Source organism: Anas platyrhynchos, chromosome 9, assembly GCF_047663525.1.
Source record: "Anas platyrhynchos isolate ZD024472 breed Pekin duck chromosome 9, IASCAAS_PekinDuck_T2T, whole genome shotgun sequence".
NCBI classification, from domain to species: Eukaryota; Metazoa; Chordata; class Aves; order Anseriformes; family Anatidae; genus Anas; species Anas platyrhynchos.
In genome coordinates, this window is record NC_092595.1 from 24,534,058 (window position 1) to 24,546,225 (window position 12,168).

General features: G+C 34.3%; 1 protein-coding gene across 3 annotated transcripts in view; it reads right to left on the reverse strand.

Moving 5' to 3' along the window:
• The window catches only part of SLC9A9 (solute carrier family 9 member A9), a 218,515-nt gene that overhangs the window by 164,273 nt on the left and 42,074 nt on the right, over positions 1–12,168 (reverse strand). For all 3 annotated transcript variants that reach the window (XM_038183440.2, XM_038183439.2, XM_072042776.1), the window contains exon 5: positions 5,745–5,860. In XM_038183440.2, coding sequence (XP_038039368.2) covers positions 5,745–5,860 — 116 coding nt within the window. The remainder of the gene's footprint in view (positions 1–5,744; positions 5,861–12,168) is intronic.

Sequence of the window (12,168 nt, forward strand, 5' to 3'; positions counted from 1 at the left end):
AGAAAAATACTTTGTGAATAATCATAGTTGTCCAAAATAGTCACACTATGTTTTGTCTGATGGACGACTTTAAAAGAGAACAAATTTAAAGATTCAGCATTTGCCATCATATATCACAGTAATCTGTGACATCTGATCTGTGAGAAGATTTGTATTTAAGTAAAGTGTATAGTCTTTAGATACTACATTGCAGTATGGCCTCCCTAGCTTTCTTAAGGCAAAGTAGGTAGGACTTGATTTTTGTGTGGTAAACTTCTTAAAGTCTTGTATAATTCATTTAGATACAGTATGATAACATGGATTAAAAAAATACTAAACTACATTTCCCTAAACTACACAGTGACTCTAAAGCTCTTATTTCAATCTAAGCATATGAGGACAGAGATAGAGACAGGTAAAGAACTAAACAGTTGGTAATTTGGGGACAGCAAACAAACATATTTTTGTGGCAGTAGAAAACTCCCCAAAATAGAAATAATAATAATAATAATAATAATTCTTCTTCCTTGACTTCATGGACTGAGGGAACATCTGTTAGATTCTAAGCCTAGCATGATTTTGATTGTATCCAAGTCAGAACTGGTGTCTATGGAGCTGGTCTGTGAAAGATATCTTTTGCAATATATAGAAAAAAAATGGACTTAATTGCTGTAAAAAGGATAATTGCTGTAAAAAGGATAATTGAAAATGTATAACTTCAGCAAACTTCAACAATCCGTAAGCTAACTGTATCCAATACTTCTTTGCTGTTGTGTTTGAAAAGAACAAGGAAACTCAGAAAATAAATGCAACCATTATATAAAGTACGGGTTTTATCTTATCTTAATCTTCTGACTAGAACAATTAATATCTTTTCTAACTCATGGGCTCTTAGGAGTTCATTATCAAATGGAAAGAAAATCAGATGAGAGAAGTCTCACTTATGTTTTCCATCAATTTTTCTTTAAAAATAACAATTCCAATTTTAATTATAGACTCCTTTCCCTAATAAACACTACTCACAGAGTAGGTCAGGGGTGTATAAGGAGAAAGCAAAAATATTTTAATTAAAAACATGCTTATAAACAGGCCTATAGAACCAGTGCAAAAATGTATTACTCTGCTGTATTTATAAACTGTGCTTTTTAATGCAAAATCCTCTGATTTTTATGAGAAACGGGAACTGTTCTTTCTGATAAATATCCAGTTTTATCAATAACAGCAGCAGTGCAACTCACATCTTAGGCTCAGCTGTAACTATAGTAACTTCAAATAGAAAAGAGCCTTGTGATTATCAGTATGACCAAAGGTAAGGGAGTTCATGTAGCTCAGAAATAGCTGTGCTTCAGCAAACCTTGTGAAGGTAAATCTGTTTTCTATGCTTGAAAGGTCAAAAGTTAAAAAAATAAGAAGTGCTAAAGATACATGAAATTTCTCTGGATTGGAAGGTCATTGCACAAAATGTGTTAATAACAGCTACAACAAACTGCCAAAGCTATACTTTCCAGTTATTTTTTGGTGGCTAAGGCAGAGGTCAAATCTTTTAGTTCATGTGTCAGTTTTGTTCTGTCATTCACATGATTCCATTAAAACTACTGGTACCCTGAAGCAGCCTGTTCCTGGGACTTATTGTTGTGTCTGCCTTTCAGCCACACAAGACAGTTGATGCCAGATATCCTTATCCATGCCCACACTTGAGGCAGTTTCATTTTGCAGGTCTCTAGGGACCTAGAGTTAGGGCTCTACTCTCCATTCCAGCCCCTTTTCCACAGCCTCTTTGGTGCTCTTGACATGTGCACCAGAACAAAGGCATGAAAAGGCTCCTTCCTTTTTGCATCACCCAAAAAAAACTTCCAGCCTCCAGAGTTAGGTTACATTAGAAATCAAAATGCAGTACTAATACAAGGGAAACGCTTTCAACAGTGAAAACAGTGAAACAAGTCTGTGCTGTTTTACATAGATTAACTAATGAGAAGAGATGATTTCCCAAAAAACATGATAAATGGTATCGGTTGATCAGATTGAAAGATACTGATCTGATGCTTAAAATCAAACACTAATTAAGGGAGAATTTGATGATGTTTTAAAATATTACTTCTTAAAAATTAAACTTCTCACCTGAAGTCTTGAAATGAGAAACTTTTTCTGTTCAATAATGAATAAATTATTGGAAAGATATATTTCCTGTAAATTGATTGATTCACTTGAAAACAATCTGTCTTTCCCATAAAGTTTATTTTATTTTTATTTTATTTTATTTTATTTTATTTTTATTTTATTTTATTTTTATTTTATTTATTTATTTATTTATTTTTACTGGAGATCCAAGAGCTTCTATAATGCAAAATGTAGAAACATAACTAAATATTTTAGGGAGCTAAGATTCGTAAACTGTAACACTCAAAGGATTTTCTCTTTTTAATTTTTCTTTTTAGTTCAACATTCGGTGTAATAATGGTTTCTGTATCAGCTTGTGATAATTCATCTTTATTGGAAAGTAGATAAAGGAATCTCAAACACAGTCCCAAGTATAACCAATCGTAATTTAACTTCTAAATTTTAGTTCAAATGCAATTTTCTATAGAAGGGAACCTATGGAATATTGTTGAAAATTTTCTGAATTAGTTTTATGCCAAAATCTCTATATGAAGATCTTTAAATGCTCACCTAGAGAGTGCTATGCTGTTATTTCCTTTTTCCTAACAATATAAGGAACTTCTAAATGGCACGTATTTATTTACTGCCCTTGTAGTAAAATTATTCATTTAACATGTAAACATCTACAAGTCATCTTTATTATTACAAATAAGGAACTCAGTCAAAACAACTTCCGTTGAGTCAACAGATCGGTTTTTAACATCTTTTGAGACTTAATTGCTTTTCATAACCAAGGGAAATTAAAACTGGTTTTGGAATGTGTCTATTCAGTGAATGTGTCTACACAGTGAAAAAATAAATGAAAAATCAAGTAGCATATCTGACAAGAATTTCTTATTTCATACTAGGACAGTAATTTATTATTCTATTCTACAACACCAACAACATTTCACCAGAGATTTCTCTTTTTTAAAGCTAGATATCAAATGTAAAATCACATATAAAACTGATTATGCTATATGCTTCATATGATCTATCAATCCTTTAGAGGATTGTGTTTTCTCTGATTTTGGAATTCCTATGAGCTCTTCGCATGGCTTGAGATTGTAATTCACTAGCAAATCCTACAGGAGAGTGAAATATTTTCAGCAATGTCTACCATTAAATTAAGCAAAAATTTCATGTAAAATTCTCTCATCTTTTGGGGGACTGAAATTAGATTAGATCAGTAAAACATCTAACAGCTTAGATAACAGATGGAGCAAGATTGAACATTCAAACAAACCTTGGACACACACAGAGACTCTATATAAGCAGAAGAGTAATTACCAAGAGCATTAATAGATGACAGTTTGTCCCACTAAAAGTATTCAGAACTGCAGTATTAGCTGTTTAAGCCTATTAAAAATTCTGGGTAAAGTAATCCTTGTGACTTCTTATTCCTTCCAGTGGAAGAGGAAGTTCACCCTCCCCTCCCCCTGAGCTTTGCCAGATTATTCAGTGGTGATTTAACACTATTGTAATCAAAATCACTGTGTTTGTCTTATACGTGTATGTATATCCCCTTGTAAATCAACATTTTCATTTGTGGAACAAAATAGTAATGGAATGGAAAATGGGAAAAGAAACAAAGCCAACTACAAAACTATTCATAGCACAATCAAGAAAAGTACTTGGAAGCTTTAAGCAACTTTTTATTCCATAAGCAATTATTTTTCTTATGTGTAATTTCTGCTTTTAGTTTCTGTGTTGTTCTCTTGTTCTGATCATGTGATGAACCTTATTAAAGTAGTTGAGGGACTTTATAAGTGGCAGAATACTGGATGCTTAGCTTAATTTGAGAATAACAATTTGAGACAGCTTTTACAGAAATCTTGTAACAACAGGTTTTGTTGAAATAAATTGTTTTACACCATATTTTTAAGCCATCAGAATGATAAATCACAAGCTCTCATAGTCTTTTGTTAAATATTGAGGTTTCATTTAAAGAATGGAACAAATTTGTGGAACAATGTTGCTTTTTGTCACTTTTTTTAATAGCCAAGATTTTGAAAGACTTTTTCATATGTTTCTCAGAGAAGCTTGTCAGGGGTATTAGCACTAACACAGCACGTCATGTGCATCGTGAAATGCTTTTTGTTCTTTTTCCTGTAACCGCTCCACTGAAAATTTTGCAAAAATCCAGTGTACCTTTCCATATTCTTCACTTTGTTTTTGCATGATATTGTAGTTAGAATATCAATAAATTCTCTTTTCACTTCCTCCTTCACAGTTTTTCCATAGATGCAAAACCAATATTTTGATACCAGAGTAGTCTTACTATGAACATAGTCAGTGTAACAAAATTTTGCTAAGTCTGTGAATAACTTTGAGGTTAGCCCTGTTTTAATTATTAGGTTGGATAGGAAATACTCCAGAGGTCCCTTCTGATATACACGATCCTGTAACTCTATGACTTGGAATTCCACTGAATCTGTTTCTCCCACACTTGGGTATTTACTGTAACTGTAGGCTTTAAACCTCACATCTGCAAGTTCTGGTCAACATATTGGTACCGATCTTTTCATAATTGTATTAACCATGTAACAGTGCATTCAAATTCTAAATTGATACCTTATAAACTGTATTTATATGGCCATATCTGAAAGTTAGTTCCCCTTATCTTTAAACTAGGTTAGATCACACATTTTATAAGTGATCTGGATGCAGGACTCAAATACATACTAAGTAAGTTTGTAGATGATACTAAATTAGGAGGAGCTGTTGACACCCTCAGGGGTAGAGAGGCTTTGCAAACTTTTGCAAAAGGTAGAGATCTTGACAAACTAGAGGGTTGGGCACTCACCATCTGTATGAAATTTAAAAAGAGCAAGTGTGCCTGGGGTGTGGCAGTCCTGAATACACATTCAGGCTGGAGGACAAGAGAAAGGATTTGCGGATCCTGGTTGATTGCAAATTGAATATAAGCCAGCAGTGTGCCCTGGCAGCCGAAAGGGCCAACCATAGCCTGAGATGCATTTGGCACAGCATGGCTGGATGGTTGAGGGAAGTGACCTGATCTGCTCTGCACAGGTGTGGCCTGTGTGCAGTTTTGGGCACCACAGTATTAAGAAGGATATAGAAATGTTAGAGGGCATATGAATGAGGGTAACAAAGATGGTGAAGGGTCTAGAGCGGAAGACGTCTGAGGAGTGTCTGAAGTCACTTGGTTTGTTCAGCTCAGAGGAGACTGAGGGGAGACCTCATGGCAGCCTGCAGCCTCCTCATGAGGGGAGCAGAGTGGCAGGCTCGATGATCCTTTTGGGTCCCTTCTAACTCAGGATTTTCTGTTTCTGGTAATGTCTTCGTTAATTAACCATAAAGTTTAAGGCGTACAGAAATTCTCATATTAGCAATAAACAGTCAGGTGTCCCTGAGACTGGAGAACATTATTCCAATCTCTTCAGCAACTTCATTTGTAAAGTTTGTAAGATTAACACAGGTAAATCTTACACAGGGGATCTCTGGAGGCAATTTGATTTACAATAATCAGAATATAAGACATTTAAAGGGATGAGAATCAAAACTGAGAACAGACACTCAACATTTTTATGGCACATACAGACATTATATTTTTATTTACTCTTCTGATTTTTGAAAAAAAAAAAAAAGTTATTTTAAATTGTTACCTGGATCTGTGGCAGACATCAGTGATCCAAAAAATAAACAGTCAGTGAAGTGGAATTCCCATGCTTTTAACTGGCCAATGTGTACCATGGCCTTCACAAAACCATACATTATCAAACTGTAAGAGGAAAGAAAAGACAGTCGTTAAGACACAGTATATAACACATGCATATTTCACCATGCTAAGCAGTTTCTTGTTCTCTTCAACTTCTTTTAAATAAACATACTCTATGAATCCTGAACATAAATTGCTGTCATAAAAATCCTATTTCCTATTCGACTATTCAAGTATTGTGTCAAACTTTATAGACAATCCAAATGCAAAGACTTTTCTGAATAATTGCCATCTGCTGTTGGCAAAGGGCAGTACCGTTTATTTTTTAAAACTGTTTATTTTTCAGAAGAAAAGACAATATAAGCTTAAGCAGACCAATTTGACTAATATTGTAGAAACTTTACATAAAGACAGTTCTACAATCAGCTATGTGGCTTGTTCTAATATTTCTAAATGAAACTATCAGCTTTTAAATTTATTTGCATTCAACATTCCAGGTGATGTCTCTAAATGAGACAGACACTGAACAACTCAAAATGACAGTGAGGCAACAAGGTCACACTTTAAAATGCACTGATAAATCTTCAGTAATTTCAGAGAATTATTGGTTAAATAACTAGGTAATAATATCAGGGATGTGTATTCTAAGAAGATTCTTGAAATATCTTGAAAAAATGAATTTGCTTGCTGTTACAACCTATAGTAGATTTTTAAAAAAATTCATGCAATTCCAATCCAATTAATAGTAAAAAAATTCCATTCAATACCTTTTCCACAAACAACACACAAGTTCACAGCTGTACACTTGTATCTACACATTTTAAAAAATTATTTAAACAGAGTAACACGCATCCACATATTCAGCTATTTTTTGTCCTCTGCTGTATTCCTTCGAAGTTTTTGAAGTCACATAAATACAGATCTGAGTGATAGATAAGTGCTCAAAAAAACAACTAAACAACCAACCAAAAAAACCAAAAACAAAACCACCACAAAAAAAAAAAACACAACAAACAGCCTGAAGGTTAATTACAAGTTGTTTTCAGTACTTCACCAAACTGTATATTTTAGCTGTAGTATACTAAACCTGTTGAATTAAGAGGGAAACAGATAGGTCACCACAGAATTTCCTGACGGTTGGAAATATATATGCATGTATTTACATCAGCTACCTAGTTGATGTAGTTGGGTAGTTGATCAGCTACCCAGGCTAAACAATGGTGCTAATCAGTGAGAGGTTAAGCTTCTCTTTGTCTTAGTATTCTTTTTTTAATTTGAGAGATATTTAATCCATTTTGATAATGCTACAGTGGCAAAAGTCTGATTTTTTGAATATAAAACCAACTAAGTACAGGCAAAGATTTGGATTATGTGAGATACTGCTGGTTTAAATAAACCTCAAGAACCTGTATTTGCACCACTGAGCACATATGAAAACACATACAAAAATCATTTCACATTGTGAATTAATTTTTCAAACACATTGGTTTATCTTCAAAAGCTGTAGATTTTTAATGAAGGCAATACATTATTCAAAGTGATCATTAATCATCATTTATGAGAGTAATTTCTTAATGGACACAGCCACACAAAATGCAAAAAAGCCTACTTAACCTCATATAACTTTAAAATGTCTTAAAATTACTTTGAAACAGAATTAAGTTCTTTCATTTTCGATTGTCACTTTCTACTCATCTCCAAATTCAGTTTCTTGTCATCCTCTGCAAACTACACAAAAAAGTTCATCTTAGAGGCTATTTTGAAAAGTGTAAATCAAAGGGCAGTTCTGAACTGGTGTAAATTCTCTGATGTTTGTAAAATTAATGGGACTATAGCAGTTCATACCAGCTGAGAGTTTGCTCTAGGGAAAATCGTTTAATAAATTCTTCATAACACAAGATAGACTCACACATCTAATTAATAGTCTCAAATTTAACTGATTGTATTTCTTTAGAAATATCACAAGCTGAGCATGTCATGTGTTTATTTATTTATTTTTATTAAATTTACATTTAAAATAAAATTGCTTTAGTTATGCTCAATATGAAATCAGATCCTTTTCTCAGTTTCATGGGTTAGAACAAAGACAAATTCCACCTAAATCACAGTAGTTACCATGCATTTTAGAGTGCTAAAAATGAGATCAGGCTCTAGCACTGTGTATTCCAGCTTGTTATTTTTTATTAATAAAAAATGCCAGCCTGGCTTTATCATTTATTCACTGACCGAGATTATTTAGGTGACACAGTCTAGTATAGTCAAATTTAAATAATAAAGCAATTTATCTATGAGAAATGTTAACAACAAATCTCATTAGAGTAATAGTTAATAATGAATTGTGACTTTTCCAATGTATATTTAAAAGTCAAATCTCATCTGGATACTTGAGCTCCTAACTATAGTGCTATTAAACATCAATACAGTACCAAACAATATAGCTGTTCTTAGTGGGAACCCAAGAAGGAAAACATACCCCAACTACAGTAGCACATGAATCCCAAGGAAACACCTTCATTTTTCCTAAATACTAACTTGTCAAAGAGAGACTCTAAGTTCCCCATACCTAAAATCTGCTCCACCTTGCTTATCATTAGCATTATTCATTAAATTAGTCAGCTGAAAATTGCATGAATTAGAAAGTGTGATGTGGTAACTGGTGATCTTGGTCCTCATCCTGTGTGAGGCAAGTCTGAGTGTGAGACTACACTTCAATGTCTACTTCTTTTCTGCTCTACCCCTCCAGCTTGTATAGGTAACTTGAAGCTGTGGATTTTGCTAGGTGAAAAAGTGTCTCTAACCATATCTGTTTTGGATCTAGGAATATACGGCTATTTAAGGAACTACGTGCAATCAGTATAGAGCAGGAACTTATTTTGGGTTGCTTCTTATTATGAATAAATATGCAAATTCAACAATTTTCATATATGACCAGATACTAGATGATTAGAAACATTATATTTTAGAAAAAAATGCCAAGTAAACAGATTAGTAATAAATAGTTACTGAAGACATCAGATGGACTCGTTGGTGCTAGTTTACTAATGCAAGCAATATTTGTGAATAACTGATTTGGTTAGGGATTTGGAATATTAATCAAGGAATACAATAGAAGAATAAAACTCAGATTAGCTGTACTGTAGAAAAGCTGACATTTTCTACACAAACATAATTTTTATTGAAAGCATAGGGAGGAGCACATCAAGCCAGAGCAAGTATTTTATACCTTTAACAGAAAAATGAAAAAACAGTAATGTAATGAAACACAGGAAAATTCAGAATTTTCCAGACGATGCAAGTCTGGCACATACAAAGTGCCTCATCTCTAAAAAATGCTACATACAATGCTGTTATTGCACAGTACAGGAGACACCATATAAGTATTTGACCTGAATCATTTTCTGGGAAACTGAGCTTTTACTATCAGTATTTCTGGTATGAATAGACAAGTACATCACATGGAATTTCAATAGAACACAAAATAAACTTCAAACTGACCAAAAAAAAAATAAAAAAATCTAAGTAAACAAATACCAAAGAACCAGAACAATTCCACATGGCATCAGTGGTTCTGAGCATCTGACCACCCTTGCTTATTTAGAAGTTGGACCATATTTAAACTCATGTGAATAAAGGGGGAAGAATATCTGTATTTAAAAGGTGTAGGTATTTAACTACCACTGTAACTACTGCTGCTACTAACCTTTTATTGCTGTGCCTTCAAGAACAGGATTCAGAGAGCACATTGCTAACTCGGTACTGCTGAAAGTTTCCAAAGGATTTATTTATAAAGCTGCTCTCTAGGAAGGCTAGTCTGGGATTGGGACATCTTTGAACCAGCTGCTGTTTAAATGTAGAGTAAGAAAAAGAGCCCTCTCCTAAAGACTTTAGAGTAACGACTACACAAGAAACTATTTCAATGCTCAGGAAAAGCTGTAGATGCAGCTGAACAGAAGCCTGTTTTTCACAAGAGTTTCCTTTAGCAACAGCTGGTTTAAAGAAGTGTTGTGAAGAGATACCTTTTTTTTTTTTTTTTTTTGGGGGGGGGGGGGAAGCTCTTGTCAGAAAATTCTAACAGTGTAAAATCTATCCAACATCTATCACAGCTAGTAGAAGAGAAATAATTTGTAGTTTTGCAGTGAAGACAAGCAGGGTCTGTTTGATGTGGAATTGAATAGGGAAGCTGTAGGAAAATTCAAGGAGAAGCTGTCAAGGGGCTGGGAGAACAATTTTAACAGAAACATTGTGAATAGCCACAAATGGGGTCAGGCTACATGAGGCAAGGCATGAGGAAAAAGATATTGGAGTCATCAAGACAGGAAATGAGAGCCTGGCAAGAATTTTAGCTACACGGCTGGACAAGAAAGGCTACATAAGAGACATATCAATAAGCAGCATACCTGATATCTAAAAAGCTAACAAAAGTCTATACTATACCTAAATACAGCTGGCAAACAGCAACCCAAGTTAGTAGCATTTCTGGGAACGCAATACCACAGGATGTCCCAAAGAACTGTTGAGAGGGCTACATACGCATGAACAGTGAACAAAGTAGGGGACAAGGTGACAATGACAGGCAGAGATTGCACAGACAAAGGAAGAACCCTATCACATCTCCTAGTTTTGTGCTTCTTGACCTTCAAAAAGGAAATATATTGCTTCCATCTAAAGTTTCTATCTTCACTTAAAAAGCACAAAAGTGATGCTTGCTGGTTCAGAAGAAAACTTTTTGTAGAATCACTGTCAAACAGCTGTTGATATTGTAGCTAAAAATGGTTCACCTTTTCTAGTCTCAAATGCATATAGAAAAAGAGGGTGAAACAGCAGAATCACAAGGGTTGAAATGAAGGAAAAAAGGAAAAATAGCAACAGAAACTACCCAACACTGTCCCATCAATGTGGCAGATGATTTATAGAACATAACTAATACAAAACAAAATTGGTATTATGCTCACTCATATTTCCGGAGACTGACACCAAGAAGCAGTGCTGTCTCCGGACTCTGACCTGGCCTGCTACACAAATGTATAGATTATTCTGTGTTTGTGTTAGGTAGCTTAGGCAAATAGGTGAGAGAAATACAAGTTGAGAAATACAAGTTGAAATAAGTCCTGCAAATCTCTCATGGTAAAAATGTGCCTGAACAGTGTAGTCAGAACTTTCTTTTCACAAGGAATAGCAATATTAATAAGCCAACAATAGGCAAAGGAGAAGAAAGATGTTATTCTTGCTCATGTATGAAGTAATATAGTGGTTGACTGATTGATATCACAACACTAATAAAGAGAGCCACTAGTCAGAATTTAAAACATATGCTGCAAACCATAAATAGTAGTGATGAAAATGAAATGCTCATTCCTTTATTCTGATCTTTCTATTTCTACCACACCAATATATTCCTATAACTTCTGTACAGTGGAATGTTTCACATTGTTGTTTTTGCTACAATGATTCATTATTTCAAAGTGCTGTATGCGCTAGTATATTCTTTTTGTCGTCTTCTAAATCAGTTTTGTCACTAGAAAGGTTATTGTGAGTTTTTCTTCAGTAAATCACTTGGTAACTAATCAAAGCAAGAGAAGACCTCAGTGAAATGTTTCAGGTAACAGTGCACCAATAATAAATTTATCTTACACTATTCTGTATAAATTTCACACATAGAAAACCCCTTTGGTTATACAAATAACTGGAAAAACAGAAGAGAAATGGGCTTTACATGTCACATGTGTTTACCTGAGGTACAATGACTGTTCAACAGCTGAGTATCAGTAGCGTTATATAAATAATTTTGTATCTATGGACCTGACAGCAACTGTTCAAATGAACACAGCTTTGCCCCAGCAGGACATTAGCTGATGTAAGAAGAGCTTTTGCTTAACATTTTCCAATGTGCATGATTTTTTTTTTTTTTTACTAGTTAGAGATTATCTCCTGTTTCCCCTCTTAACTCAGAAGTTTTGATGGGGAGGCCTAATGGAGAGAAACACACACCTCAGAGGTAGGATGATGTATGTAGATGGGAGTAAGAAAGGCAGCATTCAGTAACCATGGTATCTTAGCTCGTTAGATATGCCTATGGTCTTGGGCTTTTGTGAAAGTAATGCCTGTTCAGAGTTATTCAAACAGGCAGGCAAACAGATAATGAATGTGGGTGAAAAAATGCAGCTCGAGTTTCTATATGAATAAATTTGGGGATGACTGGTAACAGGAAGTTCAAACTTAAATTATTCATATTATTCAAAATATTTATCTTAGGTCTTATACCACCCTTTATTGTTACAGGACCAAAGAGGGACTGTCCTTACTTATGCTAAAACTAGGAGAGATCACCTGAAACACATGCAATCACACCCAAGCATGGGCTTCAGCAAGGT